The sequence below is a fragment of the Camelus bactrianus genome, chromosome 2, assembly GCF_048773025.1.
Source record: "Camelus bactrianus isolate YW-2024 breed Bactrian camel chromosome 2, ASM4877302v1, whole genome shotgun sequence".
NCBI classification, from domain to species: Eukaryota; Metazoa; Chordata; class Mammalia; order Artiodactyla; family Camelidae; genus Camelus; species Camelus bactrianus.
This window is the reverse complement of record NC_133540.1, coordinates 27,244,027-27,261,947: the sequence shown is the minus strand read 5'-3', so window position 1 is coordinate 27,261,947 and position 17,921 is coordinate 27,244,027. Positions and strand designations below refer to the sequence as shown.

Sequence of the window (17,921 nt, the reverse complement as noted above, 5' to 3'; positions counted from 1 at the left end):
GTTTAAAGCATCGGTTCAGTACCATGAATGGTTTTTGTCCAGGGAGATGACATGGAGTTTTTTGTTTTGCACACCATTCTACCAATTTGTGTGTTGGCTATTAACTTCCATTACTGTAATTAATTTTTAGTAAATGATGTTCCTAAAAGTAGATCTTTCTTTGTGGGTAAGGAAATTAATAGGTAATAGCTGGAATGTTTGTACTACCTACCTTATGGCATGAAGGATTGTTAGTTTATTATTATACTTCTAATTTTCAGAACAGTTGTTTCCTCCGTAAAGTTACAAACTAAAACAACACATAGTTCCACTGCTGTAATTTTCTCAGCTGTATATGCGTCATGAACCTGTTTACTCCTCACCTCCTCCAATCTACTGAATCTTTTTTGCGATATTCTCTGCCTTTTAATATTCCACTGAATGCTTCTCTTCAGCTTTTCCTCCCTTATCGTTCATGCCATTGCATCCCTACAATGATAACTCCTAGATTTATGTCTTCAGCTTGGAGCTCTACACCTGCATTTTTGAAATTACTAATGTACTGGTGGACATGGATACCCTACAAACATTCTCAAATTCAGAATGTCCGTGAACTTGTCCTCTGACCTTTTCCCACCAAATAAATCTCCCACTTTTCCCACTTTGGCAAGAGTCATGTTCATCTTTCTAGTTGCCCAAACACAAATTGGGCAGAAGGCAGGTAAGGGACGTAGGTCATCAGCCTGCATGCCTCCTCAGTTTTAATCCTGCATAACCCAGTCACTGTCAAGTCTCACACTTCTACCTCCTAAATAACTCTTGAATCTACCTTCTTCCATTTCCACAACTTTAATTTAGATCTTTATTTTTCCTTACTTGGACTGTAAAATAGCCTCCTAAATAGTTTTTCTACTTCTCGTCTTTCCTTCCTTCCCTTCAGTCTAACCTCCTACCAGACTGTTTTCTGAAAAAATTAATTGGTCAGATTCTTCGACTTCTTTCTCTCTATCCCTTTCAGGGGAAGTTCATGCTTTGGGGCTGGCATTTATAAAGCTTATTCATCATAATAATCTCCTGCATACTTTTCTAGCCTCCTTGGTGTTTTTATTTTTAAAACTTTAAATTTTTATAAAGTTTCATACAGACAACTTAATCTCTTTACCCAGATTCACCAATCATTGTTCTGTCCCATTTACTTTAACATTTTCTCTCTATGTATAGTTTCTTCTTTTTTGAACCATTTGAGAGTGATTTGCAGACATCAGGTCCTTTTATACCTAAGAACAAGGACTTTGTCTTATATAACCTCAGCACATTTATCAGAATTACAAAATGTATTTAGGAAATTGGTACAATACTGTTATTTAATCCAGTTGTTCCAGTAATAACCTTTACAGCTAGTTTTTTCCTACTTTGTGATCTAGGCCATATTGTGCATTGTGTTTAGCTGTCATTTATCTTGTCCTTTTATGCTGCAGTAATTCATCTACTTTTGTTTTTTTATGAGCTTAACCTTTTTGAAATATGCAGGCCAGTTTTTCTGCTATTTCTGTAATCTTTGGTCTTTATTATTATTTCCTTCCTATAGCTTACTTTTAGTTTAATTTGCTTGTTTTCGACACCCGGGAGAAGATGGCGGAGTAGAAGGACGCTCGCAGGTCACGCTCTCCCACAAATACACCAAGACCCACGTCTACAGACCCACTCAGCCAACCAGAGCACCTGTGGAACTCCGACAGAACATCGCCCTCTTCAAAAGATAAAGACGCCAAAAATCTGGTAGGAGAAAAGGAAAAAAGAAAAAACAAAAGGCAAAGCAGCGCGGGACGGGTCCCGCGGGGAGGGAGCGGCAAAGGAGGACTGGCGCTCGCTCGCTGGGTCTCCCCTCTCCAACTGAGAGGCCAGCGGGACGGAGGGGGAGCCTCCGAGGCTCGGATCTGTACAGAGCAGCCCTTGACTAACAGAACTAAGTTAAATGGGCACAGAGCGTCCCCCCGACACCCAGCCTGAGACGCGGGCCGGCAGCCGCCGGCAGGGCCAGGCTGCACAAGCCGGGTGGAGGACGGAAGTGGCTGCACGGAGGCAGCCCCGGGGGAATGCAAGGGGCTGCGTGCCATGGCTGTGGGTGCACAGGGCAGAACAACCTGGGCCCTCCATAAAACAGCAAGGTTGATGTGCTCTCGGGGGAAGGGTGCACACCCCCATCTCTGAAAACCCGCGGAAAGTTTTCGGGGGAAGAGAGGCGGGGCTCAGGCACAGCCGCCATATCCTCCTCGCTGAGCACTCAGGCGGGGGCGGGGGCGAAACCTGCATCCACACCGAAGGGCTTAGCATCCTCAAAGGCCAGACTGAGACTGGCCTGCAGCCCGGGGCAGATAGGATCCTTCCATCCTGGTCCCTCAGAGAACTTGCTCCACAAAGACAAACAAGGAGCTGGGTTTTGGCTCGGAGCAGGGACAGGGCTGTCCCTCGGTCTTCCCCGAGCCCACCCGCGGAGCGCCGACCAGGGCGGAGCACCGACCAGGGCGGAGCATGCAGCCGCACAGAGCAGCGGAGCTACAGGCGGCGGCGCAGGTAGAGTGAGAGCAGCACCCCGCCTTTCGGGCAGGAACACAGCCCCTGACCGAGGTGCTGGGAGGGGGCACGACCCGCCCTCCTACCCGGCCAGTCTGCAACATCTGACTGCGGCATCCGGAGGGGCAGCGACCCGCCCGCCCACAGCAGAGAGCTGCACCTGACCCAGTGTTAGGAGGAGGCGCGATCTGCTTGCCGACAGGTGCTGGGAGCAGCACAGAAGAGGGCGCCAACGGAGGGCCTCTGAAAACAGCAAGCTGAGCTTCCAAAACAGGACGAAGACAGAAAGACTTCACATTAAAAGCACACAGACTCCAGGAGAACACCAACAACCCCCCCCCCCTTTTTTTAAATCTGTTTTTACCTGTTCTATTTTCTATTACTCTCTTAATCTTTACTTCTTAATTCATTTCTATTTCTCTTGGGTTTTGATGTCCTGCTATTGATTAGACACAGGTTTCAAATACATCTATTCATCTCCCCCCCCCCTTTTTTGTAAAGGTTTCAAAAGGACGTCTCAACCCGATTAATATTCTGCTTCAACTCACTCTTTTATTATTCATTATACACTGTTTTCAAACCCTCTTTCTCCCTTCTTTTAAAATTCTTTCTCTCTCTCTCTTATTTTTTTTCTTTTTTTTTCCTAAGTTCTATTCCTAAATAGGCATCAGATAGATAAAATCCTTAAGGACCAAAATAAACAACTGATACTCCATAAACCACAGTGCCAAAGAGGTATGAGCAAGATGAAGAAGCATAAAAACCTTTCCCAATTAAAAGAACAAGAGAAATCCCCTGAAAGAAAGATCAACGAAATAGACATCGATAGCCTACTAGACCAAGATTTCAAAAAAGGAGTGATCGAATTGCTGAAGGAATTAAAAGAGATAGTGTTTAGAGATATAAAATATGTCAAAAATGAAATTGAAGCTATAAAGAAGAGCCAAGTAGAATGGGTAAACTCATTGACAGAGATGAGGAATGATCTAATAGCTGTGCAAAGCCGACTAGATAATGCAGAGGAACGAATTAGTGATCTAGAAGACAGGGCAATAGAAAGCACCCATTCAGAAGAACTACAAGAGAAGCAAATAAAAAATAATGAAAATAGCATAAGGGATCTATGGGATAATATAAAGCGTCCCAATCTTCGCATAATAGGGGTCCCAGAAGGAGAAGAAAGATCAAAGGGGATTGAAAAGGTTTTTGAAGAAATCATGACTGAAAACTTCCCAAACTTAAAGAAGGAATCAGATATCCAAGTACAGGAAGCTCAGAGGGTCCCAAACAGGAAGAACCCAAATAGACCCACACCAAGACATATCATAATCAAGATGGCCAGAGTCAAGGATAAAGAAATGATTCTAAAGGCAGCAAGAGAAAAGCAAAGAGTAAGTTACAAGGGAACCCCCATAAGGCTCTCAGCTGATTAATTTGCTTGTTTTCTGTTTTCTTAGGGTGCAATCTTAGATTGTCGGTTTAAGATCTTTTTTTTTTTTTTACTTTTTTTATTGAGTAATAGTCGTTTTACAATGTTGTGTCAAATTCTAATGTAGAGCACAATTTTTCAGTTATACATGAACATATATATATTCATTGTCACATTTTTTTTTTCGCTATGAGCTACCACAAGATCTTGTATATATTTCCCTGTGCTCTACAGTATAATCTTGTTTATCTATTCTGCATTTTAAAATCCCAGTCTGTCCCTTCCCACCCCCTGCCCGCTTGGCAACCACAAGTTTGTATTCTATGTCTATGAGTCTGTTTCTGTTTTGTATTTGTTTTTTTGTTTGTTTTTTTGGTTTTTTTTTCTAGATGCCTCATATAAGCAATCTCATATGGTATTTTTCTTTCTCTTTCTGGCTTACTTCACTTAGAATGACATTCTGCAGGAACATTCATGTTGCGGCAAATGGTGTTATGTTGTCGGTTTTTGTGGTTGAATAGTATTCCATCGTATAAATATACCACAGCTTCTTTATTCAGTCATCTGTTGATGGACATATAGGCTGTTTCCATGTCTTGAATATTGTAAATAGTGCTGCTGTGAACATTGGGGTGCAGGTGTCTTTTTGCAGTAGGGTTCCTTCTGGATATATGCCCAGGAGTGGGATTCCTGGGTCATATGGTAAGTCTATTCCTAGTCTTTTGAGGAATCTCCATACTGTTTTCAACAGTGGCTTTCCTTGCTTCCCTCTCCCACTCTTAATGATTTAGATGTCTTCTTTTACAATTTTGTCTTTATTCTTTTTGTAATTCATGGCAGTTATCTCCTTTCCAGTTATGAGTTTCTCATTTTTGTAGCATCCTGCTTCTTTTCTACTTAGAGTAGACCTGTCAATATTTCTTTTAGCATGGGTTTAGTGTTGCTAAACTCTTTTAGTTTTTGCTTGTCTGTGAAGTTTTTTTTATCTCTCCTTCTATTCTAAAGGATAGCCTTGCTGGATAGAGTATCCTAGGCTGCATCTTTTTTTCATTCAGGACTTTGAATATATCTTGCCACTCCCTTCTGGCCTGTAGTGTTTGTGTAGAAAAATCAGCTGAAAACCTTATTGGGGTTCCCTTGTAACTCATTCTTTGCTTTTCTCTTGCTGCCTTTGGAATCATTTCTTTATCCTTGACTCTGGCCATCTTGATTATGATATGTCTTAGTGTGGGTGTATTTGAGTTCTTCCTGTTTGGGATCCTCTGAGCCTCCTGTAGTGGATTTCTGATTCCTTTAGGTTTGGGAAGTTTTCATTCATGATTTCTTCCAATACCTTTTCAATCCCCTTTGTTCTTTCTTCCCTTTCTGGAACCCCTATTATGCATAGATTGGCACGCTTTATATTATCCCATAGGTCCCTTATATTGTTTTCATTGTTTTTCATTTGTTTTTCTCTCAGCTGTTCTGATTAGGTGCTTTCTGTTGTCCTGTCTTCTAGGTCACTTATTCGTTCCTCTGCATTATCTAGTCTGCTTTGTATAGCTTTTAGGTCAGCTCTCATCTCAGCAAATGAGTTTACTAATTCTACTTGGTTCTTCTTTATAGCTTCTGTTTCATTTTTGACATATTTTATATCTCAAAACTCTTTTAGTTCCTTCAGTACTTTGATTACTCCTTTTTTGAAATCTTGATCTAGTAGGCCATCAATGTCTATTTCCTTGATTGTGCTGTTAGGGGATTTCTCTTGATCTTTTAATTGGGAGTGGTTCCTCTGCTTCTTATTGCTCATATCTCTCTGGCACCACGACTTAAGGAGTATCAGTTATCTAGTTCTGGAGACGGTGTGCTCTTAATGATTTTTTCAAGAGGTCTTTGTGTCTTCACCCTGTTTTGTGAACTCAGCTTGCTGTTTCCAGAGGCCCTCTGTTGGCGCCCTCGTCTGTGCTGCTCCCAGTGGCTGTCGGCTAGCAGATCGTGCCCCCTCCCAACACTGGGTCAGGTGCTGAGCTCTTACCTGGTGGGCGGGTGGGTCACTCCCCCTCCCGATGCTGCAGTCAGATGCTAAGCTCTGGCGAGGCAGGTGGGCAGATCGCGTCCCCTCCCAGCATCGTGGTCAGGTGCTATGTTCCTCGGGGTCGGTGCTCTGAGGAGGCCTCGGGGAAGACCGCGAAACAGCCCTGCTCCTGCTCCTTACCGAATCTCAGCACCTTGTTTGTCTTGGTGGTGTGAGTTCTCTGAGGTGCCAGCGCAGAAAGATCCTATCTGCCTCAGGCTGTAAACAAGTCTCAGTCCTGCCTAGGAGGTTGCGGAGCCCCTGGGTGTGGATTCAGGTCTTGGCCCCTCCCCTGCCTGGGCACTGCGCATAGGAGGAGATGGCGGCTGTGGCTGCGCCCCACCTCTCTTCTCTCAAGAAGCGCCAGTCATGGCGGCGCAGGTCTGAGGAGACAAAGGCTATGGCGCCCCTTCCCCCAGGGCACAGCAGCCATGTTGCTTTGCTTTTTTCGCAGTTTATAGGGGACCGAGGTGGTTCTGCTCCATATCCCCTCCCAGCCATGGTGCGCAGCACCCTGCAGTTGCCCAGGGCTGCCTCAGTGCAGCTGCCCCAGTCCTCTGCCCAACTTGGGCAGCCTGTCCTGGCCCCCAGCTGCCAGCTCACATCTTGGGCTGGGTGTTGTGGGGACCCTTTGTGCCCATTTAACTCAGTTCTGTCGGTCAAGGGGTGCTCGAGGCAGATCTGAGCCTCGAAGCCTCCCCCTCTGTCCCGCTGGCCTCTTCATTGGAGAGGGGAGACCCAGTGAACGCGCGCCAGTCCTCCTTTGCCGCTCCCTCCCTGCAGGATTGGTCCTGCACTGTTTTGCTTTTTCTTCTTTCTTTTTTCCTTTTCTCCTACCAGATTTTTGGCATCTTTGTGTTTTGAAGAGGGCGATGTTCTGTTGGAGTTTGGCAGGTGCTCTTGGTTGGCTGAGTATGTCCATAGATGTGAGTTTTGGTGTGTATTTGTGGGAGAGGGTGAGCTACAAGCATCCTTCTACTCCGCCATTTTGCTTCTCTAAGATCTTTCTTCTATTTGAATACAAGCATTTAAAGTTATAAGTTTCTTTTCTAAGCATTTTGGGTGCATCCCACAAATATCGATACATTGTATTTTCATTATCATTCAGTTCAAAATATTTTCTTCCTAGTGATTTTTTTCTTTTTTCCATTAATTATTTAGATGTGTTGTTCAGTTTCTAAATGGGGTGAGAGGAGGTTCTGCATATCTTCTTGTGATTAATTGTAATTAAATTCCACTGTGGTCAGATAACATACTCTGTGGTTGCATTTTTTAAAATTTATTGAGTTTTGTTGAGCCCATGATATGATCTGTTTTGCTAAACATGTCATGTTCATATGAAAGTAATGTGTATTCTGCCATTATTAAGTTTATTGTTCTGTAAATATCAGACGAAAGTGGCTGATAGGGTTCAGAACTTCTGTGTCTCTGCCAGTTTTCTTTGTCTAGTTGTTCTTTCAATTGCACTGAGCTTCGTGGCAAAGTCTCCAAGTATGAATGTGGACTTCTCTATTTCTCCTTTTAATTCTGTAAGTGTTTGTTTCATTTGTTTTGAAGCTCTGTTATTGGGACCAACATACACATTTATGATTGTTACATATTCCTGATGAATTGATCATTTTATCATTATGAAACGTCCCTGGTAATTATCTCTGGTAATAGTTTATTAAAAACTTTCATCAGGTATTAATAAAGCCATGCCGACGTTCTTACAGCTGCTCTTTGCATAGTTTACCTTTCTTCATCCATTTATTTTCAGTCTATTTATGTCTTTGTTATTAAAGTGCATCTCACTTATATGGCATATAGTATGGTCATTAAAAAAATACATTCTGACTGTCTCTGCCTTTTAACTGAAATGCTTACTCCAATAATATTTAATGCAGTTATTGATATGGTTGATTTTGTATCCACCCCTTTAGTTTCTTTGTTTTTTACTTTTCTATGTTTTCCTTCTCCTCTTCTTTTACTGCCTTCTTATTATTTGAATATGTTAAAGAATGCCATATTCATTTTCCTGATAATTTTTTAGCTTTACTTTGCATTATACTTTTAGTGGTTGCTGTAACAGTTATAGTATATATCTTAAACTTCATGTTTCACTGACAATTACTAACACACTGCTGCACTTAAGACAAAAATTTAGCAACCTTTTAAGGCCATATATCCTTACCCTCCCACCTTGTTCTTTGATATAGGTATTTTATATATATTACATTTAGATACATTATAAACCACAGAAATGATGTTATAACATTTGCTTCAAGCAGTTGTGTGGTTTATAAAGAAACTGAGGAAGAGGCAAAAAGAAAAAGAGTGGTCTTTTGCATTTACCCAAGTAGTTAATATTTTATTTCCTTCTCATTCTTTTCTGAATATCCATGTTCCTATCTGGTTTTATTTCCTTTCAGCCTGAAGAACTTCCTTTAGCATTTCTTGGGGTACAGGTCTGCTGGTGATGAGTTCTTTTAGTTTTATCTGAAAATACCCTTAATATTCTTTTCTAGTTCTTCAAAGGTATTTTCACTGGATATGGAATGCTGGGTAGATGGTTTTCTTCTTTTTCTGCAATGTTCCACTCTCTTCTGGGCTTTATAGTATCTGATAAGAAATCAGCCATTAGTTGGATTGTCATTTCCTGATAGTAATATATTGTTTTTCTCTTGCTGCTCTAGAAGTTAGCTCTTTATCTTCGGTTTTAAATAATTTGACTGTGTGATGTCCCTTGGCATGGATTTGGTGTTTATTCTGCATCGTGTTCATTAAGCATCTTAAATCTATAAATTTTTGTCCTTCATCAAGTTTGGGAAAAGTTTGGCCATTAATTCTTAAAATACATTTTCTGTACAATTTTTCTCTCTCCTTCTTCTGGTATTTTAATTACACATAAATTGGAATAGTTAATATTGGCTTATAGGTCTCTGAAGCTCTTTTTCTTCAGTGTTCTTTTCTCTTTGTTCTTTAGCTTGGATAATTTATATTGATTTAATTTAGTTTTACTTTTTACCCTGTTATCTTTTTCTGGCTAAGTCCATCCAGTGATTTTTTTTCTTTGAAAAATTATAGTTTTCAGTTCTAGAGTCCATTTGCCTCATTTTTACTGTTTCTTTTTCTGTGCTGAGATTTTCTATTTTTTCACTGAGATTTGATTCATTAAAAATATTTTGCTTTACTTAATTGAAGGTGTTTTTAAAATCCATATCTGTTTCTTCCAATCTCTGGTTCATCTCAGATTAGATGGATTTTCTTTTCCCTTGGAAATATGTTTTATCTTCTTGGTTCATCATATGTCTGGTAATTTTAGATTGCATTTTGAACTTGAGATGTGGAAGTCTTAGATTCTGTTATTTTTCTCGAAAGAATATTGCTTCCTTTGTTTTGGCTGATAATTTTCTTGGCTGGACTTACATTAGAGATATTGTTTGTTGGATGGCAGCTCTGGTCTCAATTCAGATCTTTTGTCATTAGCTGCATTCAGTGGAGTCTGTTCTGTGCAGGTGCATTTAGGGGTTAGTCAGACATAAGAGTAAAAAGAGTGTGAGGATCCTCTTTCTGGATCTTTCCTTGTTAGGATTCCTCCATTCCCTTTATTGCTTCTTCTTTTTTTCTTTTTTTTTAATTGAAGTATAATTGGTTTACAATGTTGTGTTAGTTTCTAGGATACAGCGTAGTGATTCAGTTACACACATATATATACACGGTCTTTTTCATATTTTTTTCATTATAGGTTATTATAAGATATTGAATATAGTTCCCTGTGCTATACAGTAGGGCCTTATTGTTCATCTATTCTGTATATACTAGTTTGTATCTGCTAATTCCAAACTCCCAGTTTATCCCTTGCTGCCCCACCCTTTCTCCTTTGGTAACCATAGTTTGTTTTCTGTATCTGTGAGTCTGTTTCTGTTTTATAAATAAGTTCATTTGTGTCTTTTTTTTAGATTCCACATATAAGTGATATCATGATATTTATTTTTCTCTGACTTACTTCACTTAGTATGATAATCTCTAGGTCCATCTATGTTGCTGCAAATGGCATTATTTTGTTCTTTTTATGGCTGAGTAGTATTCCGTTGTGTGTGTGTGTTTATCACATCTTCTTTATCCAGTCATCTGTCAGTGGACATTCAGGTTGCTTCCATGTCTTGGCTATTGTAAATAGTGTTGCTGTAAACATTGACAGTGCATGTATCTTTTCTAATTGGAGATACATGGCCAGGAGTGGGGTTACTGGGTCATATGGTAAGTCTATTTTTAGTTTTTTAAGGAATCTCTATACTGTTTTCCATAGTGGCTACACCAATTTACATTCCCACTAACAGTGTAGGAGTGTTCCTTTTTCTCCATACCCTCTCCAGCATTTATGGTGGACATTTTAATGATGGACATTCTGACCAGTATGAGGTGATACTTTATTGTAGTTTTGATTTGTATTTCTCTGATAATTAGCAATACTGTGCATCTTTTCATGTGCCTGTTGGCCATCTGTATGTCTTCTGTGGAGAAATGTCTGTTTAGATCTTCTGCCCATTTTGTGATTGGATTGTTTGGTTTTTTGATATTGAGTTGTATGAGCTGTTTGTATATTCTGAAAGTTAAACCCTTGTCATTTGCAAATATTTTCTCCCAGTCCGTAGGTTGTCTTTTTGTTTTGTTTATGGTTTCCTTTGCTGTGCAAAAGCCTATGTTTAATTAGGTGCCATTTGTTTATTTTTGCTTTTATTTCTATTGCCTTTGTAGACTGACCTAGGAAAATGTTGCTACAACTTATGTCAGAATATTTTGCCTGTGTTCTCTTCTAGGAGATTTGTGATGTCCTGTCTCATGTTTAAGTCTTTAAGCCATTTTGGGTTTATTTTTGTGGTAGTGTGAGGGAATGTTCTAACTTTATTAATTTATACATGGCTGTTCAGCTTTCCCGACATCACATGCTGAAGAAACTGTATTTTCTCCATTGCATATTCTTGCCTTCTTTGTCGAAGATTGACCATAAATCTGTGGGTTCATTTCTAAGCTCTCTTTTCTGATCCGTTGATCCATATGTGTGTTTTTGTGCTATACCATACTGTTTTAATTGCTGTAACTTTGTAGTACTGTCTGAATTCTTGGTGGGTTATGCCTCCAGCTTCATTCTTTTTCTTCAGTATTGCTTTGGCAATTCTGAGTCTTTTGTGAGTCCATGTAAATTTTAGGATTATTTGTTCTCTTTATGTGAAAAATGTCATGGGTAATTTGATAGGGATCACGTTAAATTGGTAGATTGCTTTGGGTAGTATGGCCATTTTAACAATATTAAATCTTTTAGTCCAAGAGCATGGGATAGCTTTTCATTTCTTTAAATCATCTTTAATTTCCTTTATCGATGTTTTACATTCTCAGTGTATAAGTCTTTCACCTCCTTAGTCAGGTTTATTCTTAAGTATTTGGTTTCTTGATGCAGTTTTTAAAGTTTTTTTTTTCTTTTTTACTTTCCTTTTGTGATATTTCATTGTTAGTGTTAAGAAATGCAACTGAATTCTGTATGTTAATCTTGTAACCTGCTGTTTTGCTGAATTCATTTATCAGCTCTAGTAGTTTTTGTGTGGAGTCTTTAGGATTTTCCATATATAGTATCATGTCATCTGCATATAGTGACATTTTTACCTCTTCCATTCCAATTTGGATCCCTTTTATTTCTTTTTCTTTTCTGACTGCTATGGCTAGATTTCCAGTACTGTGTTGAATAGAAGTGATGAGAGTGTCATTCCCATTAATTTTATTAGCCTAACTCTTCTCCAACTCAAAAAGACTAGTTTTCTCCTGTGTGCTGTCACAACTACTGGGTGCGCAGTATGGGTAGGACTTAGTTTTAGGCTAAAATCCAAGGAGATGGAAATTTGCTTGTATTGCTCATTTCACACATGTTCTTGCCACTGGCTGCCTCTCTGACATTTTCTTCTGTTTTCCTCTGGCTCTTCTCTCAAGCTGCATGGTCGTCTTGGCATTCCTTGAAAAGCTGAGCATGTTCCCATCTCCTCATCTTTGTATTTACTATTCCCTCTGCCTGGAATGCTGTACTCCCAGGTATCTTTATGGCTCACTCCCTCACTTTATTCAGGTCTCACAAAAATACTGTATCTCTTCAGAGGTTTTCTCTGATCACTCTCTTTAAAACAGCACATTTATGAACACGTGTAGATACATGTGCCCATTAGCACTCACAACTGTATGATGTGTGTATTTATCAGTTTGTTTTCCCCAACTAAGATGTAAGTTCTATGAGGGTAGGGAGTTTTGTCTGTTTTGTTCACTGCTCTATCCTGTGTGTCTGAAATTACGCCTTGTGCATTAGAGAGTTCAATAAATTAGTTGAACGATGAATATATGAATGAATAATCACCGTTCTAGCCAAGTCGCTTTACTTGCAGCTTCTAGAATATACTAGACTCTTTTTCTGCTGTGCTTTTTTTCCTTCTATTTAGAATCCCTCAACTGTTCCCATCTGTCATCCTATAAGATACATCTTAAATATCACCTCTGATTAACACATTGATTGCCCACTGTGGATCAGGTGTGTTTCCTGCGGGCCCAAATTCACACTTCACTGTAGTGTAATGCATTAACAGTGTATATGTTCATCATTAATCTGTTTTTCCAATATAATTGGAATTGTTTTCAAAAAACAATTGCTTTTCTTATTTTCAATTTTCAACCTCTTTACAGTTTTATTTCTTCTTGGAATGTCATTATTCTGCACAAAATAAATCATGTAATGGGATAGTCTTGGATGCTGTGGCATTACTTTGATATTCATTAGCTCAGAGTGATACACGATCCGATTAGTGGAACCGATAGATAAGCAGTTGTTTAGAATGGTACTCCATTCGCCTGCTCTGTTCGACACCGCTCGGCAGTTTTATTCTGTGTCTCAAAGTCTCTGTGTCCTTGAAGTATTGTCTCCACTCATTTTAGTGGAGAACTAACTCCACAGAAAGTTTTCTGCATGCAAACTTCATTTCAGAGACTCTTTCCCCAGAATCCAGACTAAAGCAGAGGAGTTTTTGTTTTCCTTTCTTGAATTTTTTAAGTCTTCTGTCTGAAATTTTTTCTTTTTTTAGTTTTCAAGGTTTACATGGAATGTTAACTGTATTAATTTCCTCACTAGTTTCAGGCTTGTGGTAAGAGGAACTCTGAACTACGACTTTTTAAATAAGATATTGAGGAATACAAGGAAATAAGTAAATTTTCTGGGAAATGTTGTAAGTAATAATAGCAGAATTTTGCATTATTCTGAAAGTTCTTTTTTCATTGGCTTAACCAATTAGGATTTCAATTTGACATTTTAGTCTTTTCTCAAAACTGTTTCCAAATAATTCAAGTACACTGATTTTTGAGGTACTTGATAATTCACTTTTTTTTTTTTGGCTGTTTCAGATATTTCCCCTTGGTTTGTTTTACTGCAATGATACCCATGAGAAGAAATGAATGTGTTATCACATGCTCCATGGGTGGGACAAGGAAGAGAGTGAATGTGGAGCACAAATGTATAATGGTCATTTTAACACCTTCGTAACTACAGATCGGACTTTTGTTTTAGCTCATATCCTTTCCAGTCAGTAGACATTCATTGAGAAATTCTTGTTTGCCAAACCCTGGGCTAATTTCCAATGATAAAGAGATGGCTCTGGCTGTCTCTGTCCTTAAAGGCCCTGACTTTACTAAAAGGAAAAGTATTTATTTATTTACTTAGATCTTCATTCTGTTGCCCTGGGAATACAAAGATATAGAGATGGTCTATTCATTTTTGTGTCAGAAAATAGAAACTTTATTATGTATAAAATTTGTCGTGGTAAAGAAAAAGAAGTTTGTATAAGAAGTAGAAGTGTTGTATATATGAGATTCTGTGAGAAGCAGAACATTTCTACAATTGCCAAGAAATAGAAATCTAGCCCAGGAAGACCCTAGGATTTATACAATCTGTAACCATTCCGAAGAATTTGGTTTTAGAGGATCCTAAAGAAAGAGAGGCAGATACTTACTGAAGAGTACAGTCAGTCTCCCAAACTGAATCAGTGGTACCTTCCGCCAGATCAGTGACACACATTATTTGTTTTTTATATTCTATAGAATCTAATAGAATCCCTTGCACATAACAAGTTTCACTAAATACTGGTTAAATTTTGTTTTTTAAAGTGTGGTCTGTAGGTCCAAGAATCTTTCTGGCAATCTACAAGGTCAAAACTGTTTTTAATAATACTCAGACATTATTTGCATTTTTGATTTCTGTGTCATTTGCACCATTTATAAGGTAAGGATATTACCCCCTGATATCTACAGCAAGATCAAGAAATCTAAGTTGAATGCAATTTTAAAAGCCAGTTGTATTTTGTATTATTTCAGTATGATGATTATTATATAAGGATAGGTATGTTATAATTATTTAAAAAGGGGCTATAAAAGTGGCTTTTAAGTGCTATAAATATGAATATAGTCTTTTGAATATTTGCCTTCTATGATTTGGTGTTATTTATAACTGTTTCTTACCTCCTTTTTTTTAGGAGTCTACCATGGCTCAAGAATCTCCAAAAAATTCAGCAGCAGAAATTCCAGTGACTAGCAATGGAGAAGTTGATGACTCTCATGAACATGGCTTTAATAGGGTAAGAACACTTTTCTCTCTCTTAATACAGAGAATCATGATACGCTCCTTAAATATTGAGATGAAAGAAATAGAATTTAATATAGGAGTATTTTCTTACATTGGCTGAAATGCCAAGAATCTCATGTTACTATGTAGGGATGACGAGGTGTGTCATGCTAGTGATTTTTCAAGATAAAGCTCTAGACTAGTAAAGCATTTAGACTTTGATGTTACTGTCAGTGATTTTCTTATATGACCAGAACAAGGGTGTGTCTGATGATTTTAGTATATAACTTTATTAAAAACTTTATTTCATTCTATTTGTGATAAGAAAAAATATTAACTCTAGACTATCCTGTAAAAAATTGGCATTGTCTGATCTCTTTTCTGTGTGTCCTTAATACATAATTCCTAAGTAGGCTTCTCCTGACTTTGCTGTTCACTTTCTAAAGTGACATACTTGACTCAGTGGAAAATGAAACTTGGAGTGTGTTTAATTTTGATCTGCCTCTCATTTGAAATTGAAATATAATGTATTTTAGTGGGAGTACCATGGATTTGGAAATAATGTGGATGAACATCTATGCCATTTCTAACAGTGTAACCCTGATATTTATTTAATCTCTTCTAGTTTTTTTTTCGTAATCTCTGTAAATGAGCACCTTATTTCTTTTCGTGGGGGATATTAATTTTAAATGGGATTAAAATAAGTAATATGCCTAACACAGTCCTAGAAATGATAGGTTATTTCTGGAGACATTTGCATCAAACATCCCTTTTAATGACATTTGATACATGTGTACAACTGTAAATAACTTTAAAACGATAGTTTTCATATTTTTGAAAAAGTGATGGTTGAAAGATACTTGAATTCATTTTACAGTTTAAATAGGAGTCGTTTTACTTCATATATTTAAGAATAAAATTCTGTGTTTTAGTGTAACAGAAGGTGATAGTTTAGATCAGGATTTCTCAGTCTCAGTGTTACCGACATTTTGGGCCAGACAGACTCCTCTGTGGTGTGTTGGCATATGTGTGTAGGATGGTTAGCAGAATGCCTGGCCCCTTCCTAGTAGATGCCAGAAGTACCGTACCCTCCAGTTGTGACAAGCAGCATTGTCTTCAGACATTGCCAAATGTGTCCCCGCGGGAAGGGAAAAACTTGCCTCTGGTTGAGAACCACTGTTTTAGATAGATCATTTTAATTGATTTTAGAAAATTACACTGAGTTTCACTTATTTTTGCCTCAGTAGTCCTTTGGAAGAAACAGATGTATTTTCAAGCTTGGGATGTGTTTGTTTTAATTGCAAGTGTTTTAACTTGATTTCTAAGCACCCATGGACCAGTACAGAGTGACTGACAGAAGAAGGAGACTTAAATTCTGAGCACACAAAGGAAATTTTCATAGCAGGTTTTAGTTTTCTGATATTTGGAAACACTAAGGTACACTTGCATATCAAAGAAACTCAAGTTACCATCATTAGACTCTACCAGTTACTTTATAAACTTCTATTAATTCAAATAACTCATTGTACCAGGATTTTAATTAATGATTGCTTCATCTCATTTTTGATAACAGCTCCTTTTTGCAAATTTATTCCGCAAATATTTTTTGAGATCTGCTGTGTACCAGGCACTGGAGATATCCTAGTGAACAAAAAATGACAAAAATACCTGCCATCAGGGATTTAATAGACAGTCTAAGGAAACCTTTGTCTAACAAAAATGCATTGCATACAAAATGCTGCATTGTTTTGGAGATTCACCTGCCATCTTAAACCTATCATTTTTCTTGTTGTTGTTTATTTTTTGATCTATAGCTTATACTTTTACATAGTAAAAAGCACAAATGTTAAGTGTAAAGCTCGATGGAAACACCACCTATATCAAGATGTAGAACTTTTCCAGGACGTTACCTGGCTCCATCTTGCCCTCTTCTAGGCAGTACGCCTCCCTCCCTTCCAGGGTCATTGCTATTGCCATAATTCTGACACCATTGATTGCTTTTGACTCTTCCTGGACTGGATGTAAATGGAATCATACAGTATGTACTCTTTTCTGACTGGCTTTCATTCAACATCATGTCTGTGAAATTTATTCGTATTGTTACTTTGGCAGTATTTAATTCTTTTCTGTTGTAACATCGTTTTCTGTTGTGTTAATACACCACAATCTGTGTATCCATTCTTCAATTGACGGATACCTAGGTGGTTTCCCGTTCATGGCTGTTGTTAATAAAGCTGCTGTGACCATGCTTGTCCAGGTCTTCTGGTGCACACAGTCACCTGTTTATGTTGGGTATATACCCTGGAGTGGAATTGCCAGGTTACAGTACATGACTTTTGGCCTTGGTAGATACTGTCAACTAGTTTGCTAGAGTGATTGAACCAGTTGACAGTCCTGTCAGCAGTGAATGAATGTTGTGGTTGTTCCACATCATTACCAATTTTTGATATTGTGATACTTTTTAATTTTAACCATTCTAATAGCATCATAATGGTGTCTCCTTGTGGTTTTAATATGCATCTCCCTGATGATTAATGATGTTGAGCATATTTTCATATTCTTACTGACCACTTGGATATTATCTTTTATGAAGTGCATTTTCAAGTCCTTTGTCCATTTTTCTTTTGAGTGTATGCCCTTTTCTAATTCATTTGTAGGAATTCTTTATATTTTTGAGGTACAAGTCATTTGTTTGAATGTGTGTATTGCAGATGTTTTCTATTAATGGTATCTTTAGATAGCAAAAGTTAATTTTATTGAAATCTGATTTTTCAGTGTTTATAATTTTTGTGACCCTTCTAAGAAAATTGGCCTTTTCCAGTATCATGAAGATACTCTGTTTTCTTCTAAGAAATTTTACTGTTTTGATTCTCACGTGGAGATTCGTCTTGAATTTTGTGTATGGCGTGATGTAGGGGTCAAGGTTTATTTATTTTCCCATATGAATATCATCTGATATTCATCATTTATTGAAAAGACTCTCCACAGGGGCCCTTTGCTGTTAATCAGGTGATCATATACATGTGGGTCTACTACTGGGCTCTGTGTTTTATTTCTTTGTCTTTTTGTCTGTCCTTGCAATAATACCAAATTATCTTACCTACTTACTTATTAGAGTAATTAAGTCTGGAACAGATACTAGCTTCAGCCTTGATACCTGGTAGTTAATTCCTCCAGCTTTGTTCTTCAGGATTGCCTTATACCTTAAATCTATTATGAGTCTTTTGTTAAGAACCTTTATTTGCCTTTGAGTAGCACTG

At 38.2% G+C, this 17,921-nt stretch overlaps 1 protein-coding gene across 6 annotated transcripts in view; it reads left to right on the top strand.

Moving 5' to 3' along the window:
• ARFIP1 (ARF interacting protein 1) overlaps positions 1 to 17,921 on the top strand; it is a 1,058,373-nt gene that overhangs the window by 973,152 nt on the left and 67,300 nt on the right. For 4 of the 6 annotated variants that reach the window (XM_074377362.1, XM_010968509.3, XM_045505566.2 and 1 more), the window contains exon 2: positions 14,573 to 14,674. In XM_074377362.1, coding sequence (XP_074233463.1) covers positions 14,582 to 14,674 — 93 coding nt within the window. In that variant the 5' untranslated portion in view covers positions 14,573 to 14,581. Of the gene's footprint in view, positions 1 to 1,567; positions 1,759 to 14,572; positions 14,675 to 17,921 lie in introns of all 6 variants that reach the window. The other 2 variants (XM_074377360.1, XM_045505567.2) reach the window with 2 other exon arrangements.